General features: G+C 52.7%; 7 protein-coding genes across 7 annotated transcripts; 2 read left to right on the top strand and 5 right to left on the bottom strand.

Annotated features, from left to right (window-relative positions):
- Positions 1 to 643: 643 nt before the first annotated feature.
- J4E93_001034 (uncharacterized protein) lies at positions 644 to 5,494 on the top strand (the record flags this gene model as incomplete). Its single annotated transcript, XM_049338990.1, has 5 exons — positions 644 to 919; positions 1,032 to 1,227; positions 1,273 to 2,769; positions 2,818 to 3,479; positions 3,524 to 5,494. 5 exons carry the CDS (start codon positions 644 to 646, stop codon positions 5,492 to 5,494), a joined length of 4,602 nt encoding a protein of 1,533 aa, XP_049204875.1.
- Positions 5,495 to 5,667: 173 nt separating this feature from the next.
- On the bottom strand, positions 5,668 to 8,500 carry J4E93_001033 (uncharacterized protein; the record flags this gene model as incomplete). The annotated part of the gene is made up of 3 exons (XM_049338989.1): positions 5,668 to 6,933; positions 6,983 to 7,133; positions 7,533 to 8,500. 3 exons carry the CDS (start codon positions 8,498 to 8,500, stop codon positions 5,668 to 5,670), a joined length of 2,385 nt encoding a protein of 794 aa, XP_049204874.1.
- A 1,372-nt stretch (positions 8,501 to 9,872) lies between these two features.
- Positions 9,873 to 11,435, bottom strand: J4E93_001032 (uncharacterized protein; the record flags this gene model as incomplete). The annotated part of the gene is made up of 1 exon (XM_049338988.1): positions 9,873 to 11,435. The coding sequence occupies one exon, from the start codon at positions 11,433 to 11,435 to the stop codon at positions 9,873 to 9,875; it is 1,563 nt and encodes a 520-aa protein (XP_049204873.1).
- A 3,244-nt stretch (positions 11,436 to 14,679) lies between these two features.
- Positions 14,680 to 15,054, bottom strand: J4E93_001031 (uncharacterized protein; the record flags this gene model as incomplete). The annotated part of the gene is made up of 2 exons (XM_049338987.1): positions 14,680 to 14,951; positions 15,051 to 15,054. 2 exons carry the CDS (start codon positions 15,052 to 15,054, stop codon positions 14,680 to 14,682), a joined length of 276 nt encoding a protein of 91 aa, XP_049204872.1.
- Positions 15,055 to 16,177: 1,123 nt separating this feature from the next.
- J4E93_001030 (uncharacterized protein) lies at positions 16,178 to 16,751 on the bottom strand (the record flags this gene model as incomplete). Its single annotated transcript, XM_049338986.1, has 3 exons — positions 16,178 to 16,218; positions 16,275 to 16,349; positions 16,421 to 16,751. 3 exons carry the CDS (start codon positions 16,749 to 16,751, stop codon positions 16,178 to 16,180), a joined length of 447 nt encoding a protein of 148 aa, XP_049204871.1.
- A 1,414-nt stretch (positions 16,752 to 18,165) lies between these two features.
- J4E93_001029 (uncharacterized protein) lies at positions 18,166 to 19,677 on the bottom strand (the record flags this gene model as incomplete). Its single annotated transcript, XM_049338985.1, has 1 exon — positions 18,166 to 19,677. The coding sequence occupies one exon, from the start codon at positions 19,675 to 19,677 to the stop codon at positions 18,166 to 18,168; it is 1,512 nt and encodes a 503-aa protein (XP_049204870.1).
- A 1,051-nt stretch (positions 19,678 to 20,728) lies between these two features.
- Positions 20,729 to 22,410, top strand: J4E93_001028 (uncharacterized protein; the record flags this gene model as incomplete). The annotated part of the gene is made up of 2 exons (XM_049338984.1): positions 20,729 to 21,822; positions 21,873 to 22,410. The coding sequence occupies 2 exons, from the start codon at positions 20,729 to 20,731 to the stop codon at positions 22,408 to 22,410; spliced, it is 1,632 nt and encodes a 543-aa protein (XP_049204869.1).
- Positions 22,411 to 23,110: the final 700 nt, after the last annotated feature.

Below are 23,110 nucleotides of genomic sequence, written 5' to 3'. Positions count from 1 at the left end.
ACCAGACTCGGTTCCATCGTGTGTCGAATCATGGTCTGGATGTTGCGCATCTCTACGACTTTTCTGCAGTACGAGCAGAACGCTGCATACCTCCTCATGCACGAGCTGAACGTGTCCCGCTATCCCCTTAGAACCTGATTACGTAGGCAGGGCAGTGGCCGTCGCAAGGGAGTGGCCATCCTCGCAACCTCATCATCCCCACCATCGCGTTCTCATCCCAGCCCAACAGCGCGACAACGCCCAGCGAGTGTTCAGCCTGGAGAGGCTTGCAGATGTTCGACGTCGCTGTATGGTACGTGAACGAGGAGCTGAATGACTGAGCTGCACGCAACTTCCCAATGTAGCCCTCTACTGCTCCCAACAGTCACACTCCGCCTATGAGATACTGAGCTCGCGTCGAGAGTATATTGATCGAGCGCCACATCTCACCATAGGTGATACCTCCTTTCGGCCCCCCGCCACCAACGCATGCATCGTGAGGCTGAACCATGCTTACCCGAGGACGCCTTGGTGCTGCCGGCTTCGAAGGCGAGGATGGCTTATGCTATAACTCCGATGCTTGCCTGCGTCGTCTCGCAACGACCACACACAGCTTCGTTCGTAGCCTCGTGGGGTCCACGACTCCCATTCCCATTGCCGCATCATGGCTTCGAAGACTGCTAGACCAAGCACATCCACTGATCTCGGTCGACTATGGAGAGCCGCCGTAAGAGACTACAAAGAACGCACTGGAGAGGATCTTGCGACTCTGGGCGTGAGAAACGTCGCCGACGTGATGCGCCAAATGAATGCGGACATGGTTGAGTTCAAGGGTTTTCGCGACGACGGCAGCAAGAAAGCAAACTTTCGATCGGCTATGGGTGATCATCTTGATGGTCTTCAGACTTGTATTGACGGATTCGCTGCAGTTGGGGCCTGTGTCAGTGCGTTCCCACCAATAATGCCTGTGGGACTTGTGTTCACTGCCGCGAGTCGTGTGATATCCGTGAGTGTAAATTCTCATCATACGGAAAGATGCTAATCTTTGACAGGCCTTCGCAGGGGTTAGAGCAGATTACGACAGTGTCGAGGAGTTCTTCGCATACTCCGCCCGTTTCTTCCGACGACTTTCGCTTCTCGAGAACAAAGCGCAGTCCGATGCGCTTGCAGTTGCAATCGTCAGAGTCTTCTCAATGCAGCTTTCGGTATGTGCCAGGGTGAAGCAACTGATAAAACACAAACGATTCAGTAAGTTCATTTCCCTTGCACTGTGAATGTGCTGACAGCTTATAGAGCAATGGCTCAATGCATTGTGGAACGAGGTCGATCAAGAGCTCATCGCGACCTATGCCGGAATGCAAGCCTCCATACAGGAACTTAACGAAACCGTCAGTTTCGAAATGTACGGCAATCTGGCAACTGTCCAGCACGACGTGCTTGCCAACAATGCAAAGCTAGACGAGCTCGATGAAAGACTTCAGTCCTACCGTTCCAGCCTGGAGAAAGGCATTCTGCAGGTCTACGAAAGCATGATCAATCTGCATCTTGTAATCAACGATGTACGAAACACACAGTTAGAAGACCACGCTTTGATCTTGCAAATCTTCAAAGTCACGGTGAAGACGAGCAAAGCGCCAGAGATCGAGGAGAAGAAGAAGTCATCCCAAAAGTCTAAAGGAGACATCGCCGACCGGAAGTTCCAAGCCCTGCGTGAATTGAAGAAGTTCTTCGCCAACAAGTACAATACGTTTCCCTCATGGCAAGACGCTCACCAGGAGAACTTGCTACAAGACAAAGAACTGCGCGAGTCAAAGGTGAACAAAACAGCGGGATGGCTCCGTGAACACGAGAAGTTCAAGGACTGGGCACATGGAAAACTACCTTTCCTCTGGCTACGAGGCGCCGAGGGGGTCGGGAAATCATTCCTAGCCTACTCGGCTGTTCAACAGCTGCGACTACACCAAAGTGATCACGACTGCTTGGCCTACTTCTATTTCAAGGAAGAGCATCCCTATCAACAGTCGATGCAGAACGCGTTCGCTTCTGCTGCGCTACAAATCGCCGGATCGAACAACAGATACGCCGAACAGGTGGCGGCTAAAATCAAGCAGGAACCCAGTGAGTGTGCAGATATGTCGACCTGGGAGCGGTTCTTCCTCTCGATGTTTCCGAGCGATACCGAGACTGGTGGCCGCCTCTTCCTTGTCTTCGACGGCCTTGACGAGGCGCATGTGCAAGAGGGCGGAATCTTTACGCAGTTTCTATCGGATGTAAAGCAACGGAACGCCAGCGTCTCAGTCTTTGCGACGAGCAGGCCTGAAGACAAGCCCACATTGCAATTGCTCCAGCCTTCGATCCTTGAGGTTACAAAACATGAGATCAGGCACGATTCGAAGATGTTGGTGAAGGACCGTCTACGCACACTACCGCGCCTGCGCAAGTTCACCCTACCTACCAAATCAGCAATTCGTCGCGAGGTAGTCCAGCACGCAGATAGAATGCTTTACGTTGAGCACATGCTCAGGAGATTCAACCACATCGGTCGAGAAAGAGCTGTCTCGCAAGTATTGAAGGACATGCCTCAAAATCTACACGGACTTTACGATCTTCTTCTAGAAAAGTGCCGACATGATCGATCAGAAGCGCAATACCAGGCAATGAAGAAGTTGTTCGCGTGGCTCGCGTTTTCAAAGCGATCGCTTAGCCTGGGTGAAGCCTCGAGCCTGTGTCAACTCGCTCTCTCGGACGGCACATTCGACATCGAAGTAGAGATCATCGGCCGTTCTTCCCGTATTCTTGAGCTTACCCAAGCTCGGCAGCTCGATTAGGATGTCAAAGACGAGGACAAAGACGAGGACGAGGACGACGAGGTGGAAGATGATGGCGTTCCAGAGCTCGGCTACGGAGACCCCCCTCTTTGTTTCCAGGACCGGTCACTCCGGCAATACTTCAAGAGCGTGAGCGTCGAAGACGATGGTGTAACAGAATTCCGGACGCCTGCCACTGCTGCACACCTAACCATCCTTCAGATGTGTGTAGCCGTCATGATGAAGGCCGCTCAAGAACCCTTCGAAGCGGTAAGTTCTGGGCTAACTTGCTACGCGATCAACTATTGGTATGAGCATCTCAAAGAGTTGGACGCAGAAACCGCGAGCCCCGAGGCTGTCCGCGATGTCGTGACATTGTTGCACTGCATCACGGACAACACACACAACGTCGCCAGGCTGTTCGAAAAGCTAGCGCGACACCTGGAGATCTATCTTGAGCGCGCTGAAGACACCTCTACCGCGTGGTACGAGACTCTTTTCAGCTGGACAGCTAGAGTGTCCACATTACCAGATGGATCCCTGGATGAGAACGTGAAGCTTTGGACGCTCACAGTCGATCGAGATGATGTTCTACTTCTGCTTGCTCACGGCCATGTTCACAACTGGCTAGACGCAAGTGATTCATGGTGGATACCTGAAAGGTTCAGATTCGCCAAGGCCGCGCTGTCTCGTGTAAGTTGATCCTCTTCTTCGATGTCATTTCTAATGATATGCAGTCAAATGCCTCTGAAGCCGACGATTCCGAGCAATTCGAGCCGCTCGATTACATGAACGCTATCATCACGCGATATGATATGCCACCCGCGGACTACAAGACTCTTCGAGCGATTGGGGGCACTTTGTCCGACTACGGAACGACATTCTACGACGATCGCAGAGAAGCTCTGCTTACAGAAGGTACTGTGCATTTGAAAAGAGCTGTGGAGTGTCTGGAAGGAGATGTTCATGAGAACATCGCGACAATGCGCTTGCTGGCATCAGCATACAGGCGATGCGACCAGATGCTCGACGCAATCAAGTACTATGACGACGCCTACAACATGGTGCCGCAGAACGATGCGGATGGATCTACCGAAGAAGAGATTGAGAAGACCAGGTTGATACGTATCGGTATCATGATGGAGAAGGCTTCCGCCTATTCTGCCATGGGCCAGGTCGATGAAGCTTTTCACGCATACAATGAAGCACGGAGACTGCAGGGTGAGAAGCCACTAGCTGGTACAATTCTGGACGACATAACGCGACTGTTCCAGAACGACGACGAGACGGATAGTCGTAGGCTGATGGAAATCCTCAAGAGCTGGACCGAGAAGGAGCGGAACAGTTTCTTTACGTACAATTTCGAGGATTACGTGTTTGAGCGCACGGTGAAGCGCATGCAAAAGGCAGCATTGCTTTGTAACGACGCGGATCTACTCATTGGGTGGCTAAGGAGCTTAGCCAACATTTTTCCGCCGGAAAGCCTACAACTGTTCAACATTCGAGGCGCGATCGCAGACATGTATTACCCAATGTTGGTCGACATTGAAAACGGCAAGAGACTACGCCAGGAGCTCCTGGATTTGCCAACAAAGCCCAGCCTAGCCTATGAAGACTCTATGAATGAGGCGAGAACGCGTCACCGGATGGATGTTGCAGACATCCTGTTTTGTGAGTTCCAGATGACTGATGAACCAACAAAGAAAGAGGCGATCATGGACACATTAAGGGATCTGCCGAGCGCCCACGATAACGACGACGACAGCAACAACGTTCGCGAATCTCATGTCGACATGCTCCGCGCAAACATGCTTCGGATCATGGGCCCTGCGAAAGAGTACGAGAGATACATGAAGGAGCTGTTCAAGAAATGTGTCGCTGGCCTCGAAGACAGCATCTCGTGGAACGACCAGTCGAGCCTGCGATTACTGGCTAAAGTCCTGGCGTCTTTGGACAGCCTGGAGGCTGATGCAAGAATCGCGATCAGCGCCCAGTTCTCGATCCTTGATCTTGCGATTTATGGACGTAATCTCGAGCCGGAAGAGTCCGAGACATCCTCCAACGAGAGCGACACGGAAGCTGATGCAGAAGAAGAGCCAATGAATGAGGAAAGCGAACCGCTAAACGAAAGCGACGTTGTTCGGAACGATTCCCTAACGAATGAAGCTCATGATGTTGAAAGCAAGGATCTCCCGGAAGAGCCGATTGAGGAGAAGCAGGATCCTACAGAGCCGGGAGAACAGGATGTGGCTGAAACGGAATCCAAGGACGGAACGGAGTCTGACGCCAGAGCAGAACCCGACAAGCTGGACGAAGACGTTTTTCTAGCTGGAGGCCTTGACTGCGATGGGCCTTGTGAAACCAGCATCACATCGTGGACCCAGCCAATCTACTACTGCCTCATCTGTCCAAACTGTGATCTGTGCGAAGATTGCCACTCCAAGCGCGTCCAGCAAACCAAGAGGGTCCAACCAACGGAGGACAAGACCGAAGAGCCGTGGCTCAGCTTTTGCGGCGCGAACCATCGCTACATCAAGGGACCGATGAAGGGTTGGAAGGGCGTCAAGAATGGCGTTATCCGGTATGCGGATACGGAGATCACCGTGACGGAATGGCTTCGGGGGCTCAAGGACGAGCGTTGGCCGAAGGCTTGGAAGATCTTTTGGACGAGGCAGGGAGGGTTAAAGGATATCGGGGTTGAAGATTAAAGTAGAGCTATCTTTAAGATATTAGATAATATGTATAGCAAGTTAAAGAACACTACAAGCTTCTACAAAAAGATATCTAAATAAGCTACGTGTTACAAATGAATAGTAATAATTTAATACTTTGTTGCTTTGTTTATGTAAGAGTATTAAAGCTAAACTTACACGACTAAACATTAGTCTACTAGTCTGCTCCGATCAAGCCCTCGTATTCTTGGCGTAACTAACCATCTTGCCAGTGTGCGTCTCAGCTCATCTCTAGCAGCCGGCTTCGTTAGATAGTCGTCCATACCTGCATCCCAACACCTCTCTCTATCGCCCTTGATTGCGCTAGCGGTCAACGCAATGATCGGCAGCTCCCGTACTTGCTCGTTGAACAAAGTCTTGTCGTTGCGGATGCGCCGCGTGGCCTCATATCCGTCGACAATTGGCATCATGCAGTCCATTAGTATGGCATCGGGCCGAAGTTCTGTCGACTCCTTGCAAAGGAAATCGAGTGCCTCTTGGCCGTTCCATACGGCTGAGACGACAAAGCCTAGCTTTTTCAATGCGATGGAGATCACTTTCCGGTTGATAGGATTGTCCTCCACGAGTAGGATGTGGTTACCGATCCCTGGTGTGTTCGTGATTGCGAAGGAGTCGAACGTCATGCCGTCCGTACCATCGGGAGGACTGAGGTGGCGAGCCTTCTTGGTGTTCGCGTTCTCTTCAGGATTCTGTATCTTTGCCTGGCCAGGTAAAGCGGTCGATATGAGTAGACCATGACTTGGCCCATAGTAGATCTGGAAAGGGATCTTGCAAGTTGCGGTGGTGCTTTCTGCATAAACGGATTCCAGCCCGATGTGCCCACCCATAAGCTCAACTAATTGTCGGCAAATTGCCAAGCCCAGCCCAGTGCCGCCATAGAGTCTTGCTGTTGAGCCATCGGCCTGGCTGAACGGTTTGAAGAGTTGTTTGATCGCTTCTTCCGAAATGCCTACTCCGCTGTCCTTCACAACGAATTTGAGGATAACTTGGTTGTTCTTCTTTCCGGCCTCGTGAACGCTAAGTGCAATGTGGCCCTCCTGTGTGAACTTGAGACTATTTCCAATCAAGTTGGTGAGAATCTGGCGCAACCTCCACGGATCTCCCAGGAAGAGTGCATCAGGCTTGAGATCGCACCTAAAGTTCAGAGACAGGCCTCGTTCCCTTGCCTGAAGTCGCAATGGGATAAGTGTGTCGCTAATGAGCTTGTAAGGCGAGAAGGGTATTTGCTCAATATCCATGTGACCAGATTCCATCTTGCTGAAGTCCAACACATCGTTGATAAGAGTGAGGAGAAATTTTGCGCTCTCTTCAATGGAGTTGCTGAATTCCAATTGTTCTTCATTGAGCCCACAATCAGAAAGGTGCTCACTCAGACCAATGATTCCGGATATTGGAGTACGGATTTCGTGAGACATCTAGGTAATCATCAGCTTGAGTCGCGGACTCGATTAGAGCGTGACCTACATTTGCGAGAAATCTACTCTTCAAATTGCTGGCATCGAGCGCGGCTTTCTCTTTGGCGACGAGTCTCTTGTTCTCCGTGAGTAGGACAGACCGCGCCTTTTCTTCGGTGATGTCAAATGTGAGAGCTAGTGCAGCCTGCACAACATCCTCACTTGTTGCGCTCCCATCCACGCATGGAGGGACATGTTCTGCAACAAAACGAGTCCGGAAATAACGATCATCTTCCCAATGTTCCACGATTGGACTGAAGGTGCGTCCCTTGAGAACTCCTTGGATAGTATGAACCAATTCTTGGTCTGGGTTGCGATAGGTCTCTTCCGGTGATTCAATGTACGGAATATCTTGTTCTCCTCTGGTACTTTCCAAAAGTTTTACGACCCTACTCGGGTCCCACTTTAAGCGCCCCTCGCATATATACATTTGATTGGTCTTGTTGATTCCCCACAACATAACATCCGTTTGCGCGAAAAGTGTGATGATTGACTGCCGTCGTATGTCTGCCTTAAGCCGAGCAACGACCCATTCGTGAATGTCCATCATGGACACGTACCAGCGAAGGACCTTTCCTTTGGCATCTCGATTCGGTTCGGCGCGTATCAAAAACCAGCAGAAGGTTCCGTCTGAGGCCCTCCGGTAACGTGCTTGATGCGTCCAATGCGAGCGTTCATGCTGGATAACATCAGCCCAGGCCGATGTCATTTCCTGGACATCATCGGGAAACATTGTGGATATCCATCCGCTTCCTAAACTCTCTTCTTCATTCAACCCTGAGAACGAATACCAAGACTTGGATAATTTGACAACTTGCCCATCTTTGTCCATTGTTGCGATAATGTGAGGAATGATAGCGTAGGCGACGTCCGATGTATCAGTGTTGTCTGAGGTATCATTGCTATCCAAGGACTGATAATCATTTTGTCGTTCGAAAGCATTGATTGGGTCTTTCTTTGCAGCTGGTGAAGCCGGCGCTGTTTGGTGTGGCAAGGACGTCCGGTTGAAGATGATCAAGAAGACGCCGTCAAGATCGGACGATAACCAGTGAACAGATGCTCGGGCTCTGACTACACTGGTAGCGTCATCGGAGTCGTTGGCGCTAGGTATGCCCGCTTGTGAGGAATACCGGGTAACGTATACATTGCTTTCGATGATTGCTTGTTGCTCAGCTTCATCGTCCCAAAAGTTATCGGCGTTTTGACAGTAATCTGTCGTAGAAACGTATCCGCGGATACTTTGTCTATTGGCAGCACCTGATTCGCTAATATCGATGGCAGCAGCTAGAATAGAACTCCACGTCCACAGAACTGGTAAAGCACCAGGCAATGGAATCTTTGCAAGATCGGCAATATTTTCGCCAAGCAACGAGCCTTCTGTGGCAAAAGACGCGTCTTGTCGCAAGGGCGACAGGAGTCGGACGCTGCCTTCGTTTGCAGCGACGACGGTGCCGGAGCGGTTGAGCATCAGCGCTGGCGTGATCTGATGCGCAAGAATCGCCTGGGCATCAGGCATATCGCGCGCCATCTTGGGAGAGATAGACAACAAACTAGCAGACTGAGGTAATCTGGTGGTGGTGTTGATAACCGCGAAGGTGGTTATTAGGTACAACACGTGCTGTGGTACGAGCTCTTACGTGGGGCCTTCGGAAGCGTTGCCCTAGCGAATAAGGATAGGAACTCAAGAAAGGGTCTAAAGTTACCCCGAACAAGTCGCTCATCTCCACGCGCAGATCAACGACACTTTCGCGACAGCGAATAGTCGTCACAGCGAGTCTTCGTCGTTGCCTAGAGAGGCGCGCAGATGTTCGACGTCGCTGAACAGTACATGGACTAGGAGCTAAATAACTAAGTTGCACACAGGTTCCTGATGTGCGAAGGAGCTGGTTTCTAGTAAGTCCCAGGGCTACACCGGATTCGGCCTGGGGTATGGTCGTCAAAAATGACTAGCTCCTTCGTAGCCCGCTGCTGGCTGATATAGCTGTCTGATCTCGCTGTTCATCCACAACACAGGCTTCCAAAGGTTGGGTCGGCGAAACGACACTGCGTCGACGTCTTCGAATCTTGGTGGCGGTGATGTTGCGCATCTGTGCATGAATTCATCTACATCTATTGTGCGCGAAATGCTGTACACATCGATCTATTGTATGCGGGACAGGGCGTCTTTTCGCGACTTGCATTGGCCTCAGACAAAATTGGCGCTGACGGTCGCTCGCTCCTCATTACTGCATAAGGTGTCGAAAACATGTATAGAAGCAGGCTGAGCAGGCCAACAGAGATTCATTAGATGGCACTCGCTTGTTTAGCTGTGATGATCGAAGGCAGCTGCATTGATCGCAGAACAGGTGCGTACATTGCAGCAATGGGGACCTATAAGATGTGGTCTTGTCTGGCTTTTTGGTTAGATTCGTTGTCTATATGCTTACTTGATCCTTGTGGTGCTGGTTGTCTTACTTCGAGTGGGTACCTGGATGTGGAGTGCAAGGTAGTGGAATGCTAGTATGGCGGTTTCTTTTACGGCGCACACTACAGAGTTGGACGAGATCGAGCATGGGCGATCTTCGATGCGGATCTACCGTTCCAGTCTGCGCTGTAAGATACCGTGCTTCCTGTTGGTGGAAAGGTTTACTGCATAGCTATTGGCGACACAAGCTAGATATACCGGTCTTCGTATGATCGAGACTTCGCTGTCTTGATACTAAGAAAAAGCCAGGCTAGCCCGGAATTATTCGAAAGAGTCGGACTATGTAGAGACTCGTCATCGGATTTGTGGAAATAGCTGTTCGAGACTGCATCGTGGCGGCGGCTGATGATTGTGTAGAAATTACGGGAACTGTTTGCCTAATGACGGATGTGAAAAGTAGCCAGTAGCACACGTTCCAATCATGAGCCATTATTTTTCAGTACCTCCGCTCGATGCTTGGTTTCACCCAATGCGGCCCCTCTGCGCACGTCTTTCCAAAGTTCAGAGTGTCCATATTCGATCTATCCCAGCCACTAACGTACTTTCTGTCCTCTGGGTCATGATGACCATCCGGCTGCTTCGCACGACCAATATACAAGGCCTTGGAAAAGTAGCAATGTCTCCCATGCCAGGTGTACTGCATGCATTCGTCATGTTCAGTACACCCAACTCTGCAAGCATCGAGGCTCGTATGGACTGTGGAGTTGTCTGGGAGCTGAAACCCCGCATCGAACGCTGCGTCCCAATTCTCGCGCTGTGGGTACTCGCCTTGCAAGGCGGAGAGCAGGGCGCGGTATAACAGGTCGCGATAGCGCATGGTAACGTTACTACTTGCTTTCCATTCATTCTCCCATGACCAAAGGTCTTTGTAGAGAGCTGGGTCGGTTTTGTGTAGGCTGATGACGGGTTCGCACCAGTGGTCCTCACCAAAGGGAACATTTTCGAGTCGATGAGGGCTGAACATGGGCCATAGACCGCTGATATCGATCCCGGCTTTGTCATGCAGCGCCCACCCTAGTATGCTGTCGCCACAACAATCGGCTCTGATGTCTTTCTTGTATTCCGTGGTGAGACGAGGACCCTTGAGACCGAAGGCGTTGCGGTGGCGATCAACGAGTCGATGCGCAGCGGCTTGGGAAAGTATGAAGCCGGCGCCTCCGTACGCAAACCAGACTTGTCTCTTCACGTCAGGCTGCGCGTCAGAATGGTACGTTCGTCCGGGCGAAGGCGATCCAAAATAGTAAGGCAGCGAGCTATTGTAGTTCTTCAAAAGACGGAAGACGCTGTCCCAGAACATGTATGTATCGCTCTCGAGGAAGACGTACCACTCGGCTGCGTTGTTGTATTCGATCGCCTTTTCCACCCCCGGTAGAAATTTATACTTGTCAAGCCTCCACCCTTCATGGCCCTGTTGTAGCTTCGTGCCCTGGCGACTTGCGTTCTTCTGCGTCTGGTAAACGACGTAGTCCTCTGGTTTCAGGTACGTGTTCGGTGGCAAGTCTGCTAGAACGTCGACAGTTCGATGGATGCGGCCATAGGTATGATTTCCATCTGAAACGATCAAGACGTTAGAGATGCACTTTATGACTGTTGAGAGCTGAGCATCCGTTCGTGATTTGTCGTCTGCTGATCCGGTCTTCAGGATGACCTGAACCTTAGAGAGCAGATGCACTGGGAATAGAGTGCATTCGTCCGTAGAGCCGTCCCGCCATTCAGAGTATCTTATCTTCTTGAACTGTGTCGTAGTGTTCCAGGTCCAGAAGTCCAGCCCATTGTCGCCTTGCGGGTTGACTCCATGCGGTAGCGGCGCGAATGGCTTGGGGTGGAAGGCTTGTTTCCCTAGGATATCGCTCGGTAGAGATTCGATGTAAGCCCAGTCGAAGAGGACGAAGCAATTGGCTCCGATGGCTATGCCAATGAATGCGTACAGCAGCCGAAGGGTGCGCCCGGTGGCGAAAGACCTGACACTGGGTAAGAAGCGGCGTGAGCCTGTAAGCATACTGGAGATTGTGTGTAGGCGTCGCGTCACGACACTCTACGTCATTTCGAGTTCGTCGAAAGCAAAGATACGCCAGGAGTCTGGCACTGGATGTGCTAACGTCGAAAGATCGCAGCGCGTATGGGTGCACATGCTTGTCGCACTGCTGGCCCGGGAGATTCGATGGCGACACCATGACATCTTAGGCGCCCTCTTTGGGGTGGTCGCCTTACCTGACACTCCTTCCAGCAGGATTGCGCCGCGAGACAGGATGCCGCGAGACAGGGTGGTGTTAGTTAGCGAGGTCTGCCCGCTGTGATAACGACGATGCCGCTACCCGCGCCTAGCTCATCGGGCCCGGGCAAGCAGCCCTCCGCGCCTCCGTCGCGGCTCTCCAGTTTCTCACACATGCGCTCGTACAGCCGGACAATCGCCATTGTTGTCGAACAGTCAATCTGGCATGATGCGCAACGGTAATTCTTATCGCGAGGAGCGTATCAAAATCATTGGGCAACCACCTCGGGCGCGGCACGCAGGGCGCGAATGCAGACGCCTGGTGGCGGAGCAGATGTCGGCAGGCAATCACGGTGTTGGAGCAGTGCACGAGACGAGCCAGTGAGAGACCAGTACAGGATTTGCGTGAGAACACTATTCGGGTCGATTTGTTCGATGCAGATTGCGTGGCAGTCTTCATTGGTGAGGCTCAGCCTGCGCCGCATCAAGCCAAGACCGCGGGGCAATCATCGCTATGAGATCCAAAGACGACTCCCAACACACCACTCCTCAAGAAGCTTGCTAGAACAGAAAGCGCTCGGTCATCACAGCTTCGACACTTTCCAGTCCGTGTTCAGGTGGGCATGCAGTGGCGGACGCCTCTGATTGACTGATGTTCGATTCGCCATGGAATTCTTGGAAGGAGTGAAGTGCGAACGCTGCTCCGCCATACCCTGGGTACGGTGGTATGTATCGCTTCGTGAGACTTTGCAATTCACAGAAACTCCAGAACAACTTCAAAGCGCTTCTTGTCCAATCTGCAGGGTTATCGGACGCGGGATTGCGAAATACGATGAACCTGTAACATGTCTGCAAAGGGACATCTTCCCTCCGGAAAGGGATGAAGGCTTTCTTGTCGGGCTTCCGCGCGTGCATGTGCTCGCGGACTTCATGCTTTACGATAAAGACGACAAAGATTTCATCAAAGCCTGCAAAGTCCATCCAAAGCGGGTCGACTTTACGCACGCGAGGCAGTGGATACGCAACTGCATATCGTCACACGTCGAATGCAAGTCCCCGCCGGGCTCAGCTCTCCAAGATCTGAAGGTGCTCGACTGTCACAATAGAATCGTCGTTTCGGCACCGGAGTACTGCGAATACGTTGCGCTTTCATATGTCTGGGGAAAAGCAAAATTGGAAAACGCTCCGGAGTTTCCGCGAATACCAGACACACTTCCTCGCACTGTAGAGGATAGCATTAAAGCTACTATAATGCTTGGGTATCGTTACCTTTGGATCGACAGATATGTACGCCGGCCGATAGAGTCTCTTGAGGCGTTGACTAATGGCGCAGTGCATCGACCAAAACGATGCTATAACGCGGCAGCATCAAATCAACCAAATGGGCACGATCTACTCCTCGTCACAGGTAACCATAATCGCAGCCGCGGGTCATAAGGCACTCGATGCAGATGCTACGTATGGTCTCCGGGGTGTCACGGACGACTTCGAAACGCCTAGTTCTTGCGCGGTTTCCGATCGACTACGCCTCGTGCATACCAGAATGACCATCTGTCGTTGTATCCAATTGTCAAATTGGTATAGTCGAGGATGGACATTCCAAGAGGGCTTTCTGTCGAGAAGACGGATGTACTTCACCGACGTCGGCGTGGAATACATCTGTGACAAAGACCGCGGGAGCGAAGCTGCTAAAAGCCTCGCTGCAACGCTACGCGACCCAACTCGAGAGCCGGGTTTAGCCTACATGGAGCGAATGATGCACGAATACACAGGGCGCCGTCTTACGTATGATCATGATGCACTCAACGCTATTATCGGTGCGCTCGAAACCCAAGCAGAAGACGACCACATATGGGGCGTTCATCTTGTTAAAGATGACATAGCCACGTACGTACTTCTGAATTGGCGACACCGGTACCCTCTCCCTCGGCGCGAGCAATTTCCCAGCTGGTCTCCTGTCGGCTGGCGTGGTCGAGTCGATTACTATTCGGAGCATCCTTGCATCTCAGACGAATGTTCACTCGAAGTCTGGTACAAGAATGGATACAAGCCATTAGCCCATGTTACTGGGAAGCTATCACAACAAAATCATCTCCCAGGAGCGGAGAGCTCGAGGTTCCTCAAAGTGACGACTAAAATAATACCTATTGAGTTCGTGCGCATGAAAGGCATTGTGTCGGACGACTCGGACTATCGTTCGGGACTTTATGCTAAAGTCCCATATAGTGATTCTCTCGATCTGTTCACCCTCGCTTTCTGGGATACTAAGGACAAACCTGTACTCCGGCGCAAACAAGGAAGTATTAAACTACCTTCCGCCGTAATCATTCGAAGAGCGGAGAGGCATTATAGACTGCGACACCCTACTCCATTCGAAGAAGAGATTCAGATACTCATCCTGCGTCAGCACGATACACATCACGAACGCATCGGATTCTTCGCCTGGGATAGTTTCCTGCTAAACACCTATTCGGAGGAGGAGGAATCATGGGATAGTGACCAGTCGAGTGACGGTTCGTCGTCGTTTGACCCGTATTACGAGCCAGAGGAGACCACGTTTGCTCTAGATAAGCAAGGCAATCAAGTTGATTTTACCCTTTCTGGGGGGGGTTCCCGACGATATGGAGACGGTAGGTACTGGTTGAAGGACGGGATTGAGACCACCTTCCTTTTGGGCTAGTCGGGCAAAGCAGTCACGAAGAAACACATATACATGCCGCACACATCGGTTCGAGAACGCAGTCGCTGATTTTTCATGTGCTTTTCATTCAGTGGCTTTATAGGTCGTTCTTCAATAACGCGACAATCGAACTGCGCAGCGAGTTCTACACACATTGTCACCGTCGCGCGAACGCTACAGACACCGATCCACTTATCCTTTCTGCCAATTCATCTTCATCACCGCAACTATCACGATTAGCTTTAAGACCGTCGCAATAAACGCCTCAATGCCGCTAACTTACGCACTGGAGCCTCTGGGAGCTGAACATGCATCCATTCAAGGCCACCCGCTGGCAACGCAACCACCATTTTATCTGTGACTCATCAGTTCAAGAGAAGGCATATGCGAGCGAAGCGAAGACTTACCGGGGCCGCATCGCAATACATCCTGGTTGTTCTCGCGAGCATACTCAAATTCTGGCATCGATCTAGAGTCGTCGACCCATGATAGAGGCGTGGGTGTGGTGTTTCCGGTGTCGCTCTCGATGACACCCATAGACCAGTCTGTACCCCAATCCCTACTGACCAAGCGGCCGCCCGCTAGATTGAAGACTGCGGCGTCTTTGAACTCACCGAGGCGCACTGGATACGCGTTCTCGGGGTTAGGGTCGTACCTGTTATAAGGGATGATAAAGCGACCGTTGATCTCAATGATGAATGCGTTAGGAAGGTCGCGATTACCCATGTTGGTGATCTTCTGGAGATGTGGTCGTCGGGTAAGGATTGGAAGAATCCGATGTGGGTATGATGATCAGGATCGGAAGCTTGGGTGAGCAGTCTTTATGCACTTGATGTGCCTGCATCATGTCCGCCAGCATCCCGAGAGGTAGTGAGTTTCTCGTCATGTGTGATGGGCACCGTTCTGTGTAGAGTCTTCTTGTCTCACAAGCCTCCGGCGTCTCTTCACCATTCGGGGTGGCCGATACGTGGATATATCTTGGTGCCGTGGCAGCGCAAGACAAAGAGAACCACTGTTTTTCACAAGGAACTGTCGATTAGGACCGTCGATCGTGGATATATCCACAGCGCGATGTGGTATCCTGAGGCGACTAGTGCGGGCGGCATGTAAGCACGATTGCACGTCGTGCATCGTCAACTCGGGCATATATGAGACGATTCGTCGACTAGCTCCAGATGAATAGAAGCTAAAGAAAGCACATCTGCGCATATGCTCGGGTTGGGCCGCAACGAACTGGTGGCTGGTATTGGTGATCATGAACGACGTGTCGTGTTAGAGGTGCCACCAGCGCATGGTCGGAGATCATGAACATGATAGGCGCGGGCACACAAGTCTTGAACCCGGTGACACAAGATCTTCGGGAGCAACACGATCGTGGGCAACCGAAACGATTTGGGCACGGTGAAGTTGAGAGCTGCAGACGCTACGAATGCAGGTGCGCTTTTGACGATGACGACCCCGCTCTCTCGCTTCGTGAACTGCAAGCCCATTCCTTCGTTCTTGCGCCCCTTCCTGGGTTACCATGCGTCACACAAAGATAGCATTTCCCCCATAACGTAAGCCTCTACCAAAACACAGATTGATGCATTGCAAGCTGCACAACCAGACAACGTCGCTGGCTGTATACATCAAGAAACAAAGGTGCGTCGCTCGATCGACGCGGTTCGGGACAATATCGCTACACGGTGAGAATGCCGCCTGAACTGCTGGAGCATGAAGTTGTTCTGAGCTCAGCACGTACACACCCGCCGATGAACGATAATCTAACCCATTCCTACATTACCAACAAGACTAGTAATGCCACGCACTTCTGACGAAAGATCCATGTGACAACAACCTCTCGCAACCGCTAAGCCTTTGTCTCCTGCCAGTGCAACTTTGTCCCAGGTCCTGATATGGTTAGTCGAGAGACACGAAGCAGCATCTCCAAGGGATGCGCTGCTTACCGATATCCATGGTGGGAGGGCACGCGTACAATCGCGTCTGCTCATCATCGTCAAGCAGCGCACCGAGCGGAAAGTCTACAGGAACGTCAGCCAAGAGGCAGTTCGACATGCTAATCTTCAATGCTCAAGCAACCTCAACAACCTACCAAAAGACTCCAGTTGAACATCGTCACCATCCCCCGTGTACTGAACCGACTTCACCCGATGAAACTGCTCGGCCCAGTACATAGGCCTAGGGTCAAACTTGTCTTCCTCGTCCATCAAGCGCCCGACAACGAGGAGGCTGACTTCGTTGCGACTAAGTAGGAGTCCGTTTTCCAAAGTGAACACTGCAGCTTTGTCGCGGTCTCCCATGCTAACGGGGTACTTTTCCTGCCAATTGGCCGCGAGGTAGGCGGTCTCGGTATCAGACAGACTACTGACGAATTGGCCGTTAAGCTCGATAAGAAAGCGGCGGTCCAGGTTTGTTTTGGCCATGTTAACAGATTGGGGAAGATAGCATGGAAGTATGGAAGAGTATAGAACGCACCACTTATGGTGTTTAAGAAGGCTTTGTATACCGTGACTTGGTAGTACACATCACGGAGCTGAAAGCATGTCGCATATGCCTAATTCGTAGTGGTGTAGAACTAGACGGTCGACCCGATGAAAACAAGCTAACGCGAACCAAAGCCATGCGTACTTCTGTGCCCCCGAAATGCGCAGCGGAGCCATCAAGCCCAGTCAAAGAGGTCGTGCATGACTACTGCATGCGAGCCTACAACTACTACGGCTACTAGTACATCCTCGTTAGTGTACTACGGACATGCTCGCGGCGGGTTTAGTGTGCCCAACTGGTTATAGTCAACTTGTTTGGCGACAAATGCTCGTTGCTTTTTGAATGCGCGGCGTCAAGGAAAGAGACAAGGGCAACTCTGCTCATGACCGTTGACCATTTGATTCCAACTTGTTCCTTCCAACTTCCTTCACAGAAAATTAGTATGTCAAAGGCCACTTTAGAAAAGAGCTTTCTCATCGAGATTGACGGTCAGTTCATCAGTAAGCCGCTCGGCTACGGACCTGAGGGTTACGGTGACGCCGCCGGAGGTCAAGCTACCGTCGGAGGACGCGATGACGCTGCCGTATTCACGCTGCAAGACGGACACCTACGCATCGATATTGATACAGGTCTGATGTCCCTGGGGCGCGATATTCATGAGATGACACTCTGGGAGCCGAAGCGCATGTGGTGGCTCAAGGATCAGAACCAGGTGAAAACGTGCGAGTATACGGAGAGATCGAGTGGCCCCCGCTTGAATGTGTCCGTATGTAATCTCGCGTCACGAGCCCTTTTGAACTCGAAAGTGAGCTTCGTTGACATCTGCGCAGAATTTCCGATCGGCGCGCTGACTGACCATCAAGGTTGCACGCTTGTATTTGCCATCCAGCCCCGCGGGGGATCATTATGGTAAGCTAGCCACCTGTTGAGACCTCTGCATGTGTGGTTTTGTCTATATGCTAATAGTTGTAGGCAATGAGACGAAGCTTCGCTGGCAGGAGGGTCCAGGGGAAATGGTGTAGGCCAGGATAACGAAGCGGAAATTTGACGGCTGCAAGATGCACCTCAAGCCCTTTTGGGTTAATCATAGCCTGCCACAATAGTTGCACAATCAACCAAACCACAGTTCCACTTCGTGAAATAAGGATACTCTGCATACTCGAATATTGCGGCCAGAACGAGCTGGAATAGACGCAGTAGTAGTAGTAGTAATGGTTGCACAGTATGCAGCATTGCCACGTGTCTGCAGCCGTGTAGACCTCTGCGGACACATTAATGATCACGACGAAAGGGCAGTTGCTTTGAAACGTATGCCATTGGATATATACAGCCCTCTCCTCTCTATAAGATTGCCTACAACTTCGCAAACACAGTCGGCACAGCCCCACCCATCTCCACAAGCGTACTCTTATTCCTTACCCAAGCCTCAAGACCCTTCTTTCCATTCTCCACACCCACACCACTCTGCTTCCAGCCACCGACGCTCATCTCCGCCGGACTCTCGCCCCAAGTGTTGACCCATGTGATACCCGCTTCGAGCTGAGCGATGACCTTGTGCGCTAGGTTGAGGTCCTTGGTGAAGACACCCGCCGCAAGACCGACATCGGTGTTGTTGGCGCGTTGGACGACTTCCTCGACGGTCTTGTACGTGAGGATTGACATGACGGGGCCGAAGATCTCTTCGCGCACGATCTTCATGTCGTCGGTGCAATTTGTAAACACGGTGGGTTGGACCCAGTACCCGTTTTGGTAGGCTTTGTCGCTGTGTGACGCAACCCATGATGGGGTTTCGGGGCCTCCGCAGAGCATCTTTGCCTTGTCGTTGTCGCGGCCGTGCTTAATGTATTGTATGACCTTCTCATAATGAGGCTTTGAGACCAGCGGGCCGAAGTTGGTGGCCATGTCGTGGAGATTGCCTGGGCGGATGTATTGCATCTTCTCCAGTAACCGCTTCTCGAATTCCGACTTCATTGCTTCGGGGATGAAGACTCGTGTGCCGTTGGTGCAGACCTGTCCTGTTGAAAAGAAGTTGGCTAGCATTGCGCCGTCAACTGCCTGATCCACGTCCGCGTCTGGGAGGATGACGCATGCCGACTTGCCGCCCAGCTCCATTGTCACGTACTTCATCTCGCCGGATGCGCTGCCTGCGACCTTCTTGCCTGTCGAGACTTGTCCGGTGAAGCTGACCTTGGCGATACCGGAGTGCTTGGTGAGGTATGCGCCGACCTCGCCGCCGCCCTGGACGACGTTGAAGACACCGGGCGGTACTCCAGCTTCAGCGTAGATGTCCGCTAGCACTGTGGAGTGCAGTGGTGTGAACTCTGACGGCTTGTAGACCATGCAGTTGCCGGCTGCTAGGCATGGCGCTGACTTCCAAAGCGCGATTTGAATGGGGTAGTTCCACGCGCCAATGCCCGCACATACGCCCAGCGAGTTCTTGGTCGTGTACACCCACGCATCTGGTCGCAGTTGTGCCGTCTCGCCGTTCATACCACCTCCGCCTACGAGGTTCGCAAAGTATTCGAGGACATCGGCGCCGGTGACTACATCGACGGTCGACGTCTCGGAGAAGGGCTTGCCCGTGTCGCTGGTCTCGATCCGGGCGAGTTCGTCATTGCGTGCGCGAAGCAGGGCAGCCGCTCGCTGAAGGATGCGCGCGCGCTCGATGGGTGGTGTCGCGGACCATGCGGGGAAGGCCCGTTGCGCCGAGGCTATCGCAGCATCTATGCCAGCGTTGGAGGTTGTGTGGATGTTTGCGACGGGTTGGGCGGTCGCGGGGTCAATCGTCTGGAAGGTGGAAGTGGAAGCGCCTGACTGAAGCTTGCCGTCGTAGTAGGCTGATCGGGGCGCATATGGGAGAGACATAGTGAGCGGCTTGTTGGCGCAATGGATAAGCCTGGGGTTGCTTCTGGCGTTGACACGGAGTCGCAAGAGTTTGGTCGCCACGATGGTCACGATGAGCGAGATGAACCGGGAGAAGTCTTATGCACAGTTTGATCTGCACATGTCAGCCAAGTGGTCAAGATTGGCGCGGTGATGTAACGTGAACGAACATTTGTATGGGCGATAGCGGCGGGGAGCTTGGATGCAGCTGTTGCGCCTCTACTTCCTTTCACGATCAGTAATCCTTCGGAACGTCGCCGAGGGAGTACGTCAGCTGAGGGATATGCAAGGGGTGCGATCAGGATAGAGAAAGTAGCAAAGTCTCGCTTTTCAGCGGGATGGCGTCGTTTCCTGTCGCTGCTGCTGCTGTCTGGCACAAAAACGTCGCTCCGATGGCTGCCGCCCTCACCGCCCGGAGATCGGGGAAGGTGCGGCATCGACCGACAGGGATGGCCAGCTCGGAAGCTGCAGCCCAGCGGGGTCGCGCTAGGCCCAACGCGCCCATCACATCATCGGACGCTTTTACGACGTCTTTTTTCTTTCACTGGCGACCACGCGTGCAATGTCCACGTCGTCACCAACACCATCGTAGTCGATGTTGGACGCAATTGATCAATCACACTTACAACCTGCTCACAGCGTGTCATTTGCCACTACTTCGGCCCATCGCCTTTCCTTCCTCGCGCACCGTCGCAACATCGCTGACATCCTGAGGCGTTGGAACCAAGGTTGAGCACGTGCACGCGTCCGGTCCAACCGTAAACGGCCCTATTTAGCATAGTCTTATCTGGAAGGCGAACGACACATCTTGCAGCGGCGCACGACTCTCCATTCCCCAGCCTCATCGCCAGCTCACTTTTGCTGCTCCGACCTTCTGCCGACCGCCCGATCGCGACGCCCGGCCCATCTAGACACCATCGTCTCCTTCGAGCGATAGTCCGGTTGGATATATAAGCTTGCCCTGACGTGAAAAGCTCTCTTTAGCAGAAGTACATTCTCGCCATCACCCCAAGCCCACCAGCCACACGCAACAATGGCTTTCGAGACCGTGACCTCCATCCCCAAGGATGCCGAGTATGACTTTGTCATTGTCGGAGGAGGCACAGCTGGCTGTGTCATCGCCTCGCGACTCACCGAATACCTCCCCAACAAGAAGGTCCTCTTGATTGAGGCTGGCCCAAGCGACTTCATGGACGACCGTGTGCTGCTGCTCAAGGACTGGCTCAACCTTCTCGGAGGAGAGCTCGACTACGACTACGGCACCACCGAACAGCCCAATGGCAACTCCCACATCCGACACTCACGTGCAAAGGTCCTTGGTGGCTGCTCATCACACAACACCCTCATCTCCTTCCGGCCGTTTGAGTACGACTGCAAGCGATGGGAAGCCCAAGGCTGCAAGGGCTGGAGCTTCAAGACCTTCATGCGCGTGCTTGACAACCTGCGCAACACCGTCCAGCCTGTCCACGAGAAGCACCGTAACCAGCTCTGCCTCGACTGGATCGACTCGTGCTCAACCGCCATGGACATTCCCGTGATCCACGACTTCAACCACGAAATCAAGACCAAGGGCGCTCTCAAGCCTTCCGTTGGTTTCTTCTCCGTATCATACAACCCCGACGATGGCCGCCGGAGCAGCGCTAGTGTCGCCTACATCCACCCCATCCTCCGCGGTGAAGAGAAGCGCGACAACCTGACTGTTCTCACCAACGCTTGGGTAAGCAAGGTCAACGTCAAGGGCGACAAGGTCACCGGCATTGATCTCGCGCTCCAAAGCGGCGAGAAGTTCACGCTTAACCCCAAGTGCGAGACCATCCTCTGCGCGGGTGCCGTCGACACCCCACGATTGATGCTCCTCTCCGGTCTTGGTCCCAAGCAACAACTTTCCGACCTCGGCATCCCTGTCGTAAAAGACATCCCCGGTGTTGGTGAGAACTTGCTAGACCACCCCGAGAGTATCATCCTCTGGGAGCTCAACAAGCCCGTACCCGCAAACCAGACCACCATGGACTCTGACGCTGGCATCTTCCTGCGCCGCGAGATTCCCAACGCAGCAGGCGGTGACGGCGACATTGCCGACATCATGGCTCATTGCTACCAAATCCCGTTCTGCCTGAACACCGCTCGGTAAGCCCAACAACCCCACATTTCCGCGCTGCAACTAACATGATCACCAGCATGGGTTACGACTCCCCCATCGACGCATTCTGCATGACGCCCAACATCCCCCGTCCCCGCTCCCGCGGCCGCATCTACCTCACCTCCGCCGACCCCACCGTCAAGCCCGCGCTCGACTTCCGCTACTTCACCGACCCCGAGGGCTATGACGCTGCCACCATCGTCGCTGGTCTCAAGGCCGCCCGCGAAATCGCCAAGCAAGCCCCCTTCTCCAACTGGATCAAGCGCGAAGTCGCGCCTGGCCCCAAAGTCCAGACCGACGAGGAGCTGTCCGAGTACGGTCGCCGCGTCGCACACACTGTATACCACCCCGCTGGCACAACAAAGATGGGTGATGTAACAAAGGACGAGATGGCCGTTGTGGACCCCGAGTTAAAGATTCGGGGCCTCAAGAGCGTCAGGATTGCGGATGCGGGATGTTTCCCCGAGATGCCCACCATCAACCCCATGTTGACTGTCCTGGGTATCGGTGAGCGCGCTGCTGAGCTTATCGCGCAAGAGTGGGGCTGGAAGGGTCTCCAGAAGGAGAGGTTGTAGACGCGCATCGCATTTCGAGAGAAATGTTTGTGTTTGGTGGGTAGATGTGTGTTGGTACGATGGTAAGATAGATGTGAGTTGATAAGATAATGAGTGACGACTTTGACGGTCACCCCAATGCGACAATACCCTTTGCAGCAAGATATCATATATGGATTCGTAAGTGAGTCAATTGCATGTGTGAGTGGATTGGAGAGGAGACGGGTGTTTGTGACTGTGCGACTTGATCGACATGTGTCTAAAGAGCTCGACGTTTCCCCTGTTTGCGCATTACTGCCCCGTTCACTTGGTTGACGGACGGGTAAGCTATCTGCTTGCGTGAGCTAGGAGACGGACTTGGGCGTAATCCCTTGTGACTCTATCGCCCGCTGACTTGGACCTATATGAGGCTTGGATGCAAACATGTTTCAGGAGGATCGATTGTAGGGATGTCTCGCGAGCCTACTTCAACAGCAAATGCATGATCATCATCATCATATCGAAAGGACGGGTACATCAGAAGGTAAATGATAAGGAAGCAAGGCTCACGATGGACAAACAACGCGCTGGAAAGTAGCAAATAACGTCAAATTCCGTCTCCCATCTACACTACCCATCCTCTCCTCTTTCCCTTAATCCTATCCCCCATCTCCATCTCCATTCTCATCTCATCCCATCCCCCATACTCCTCCCCTCCCTTCTTCTCTCTCTTCATACCACC

The sequence above is a fragment of the Alternaria ventricosa genome (genome assembly GCF_023758065.1).
Source record: "Alternaria ventricosa strain BMP 2768 chromosome Unknown scaffold_1, whole genome shotgun sequence".
Taxonomy (NCBI): Eukaryota; Fungi; Ascomycota; class Dothideomycetes; order Pleosporales; family Pleosporaceae; genus Alternaria; species Alternaria ventricosa.
This window is presented reverse-complemented; position numbering and strand designations above follow the sequence as displayed.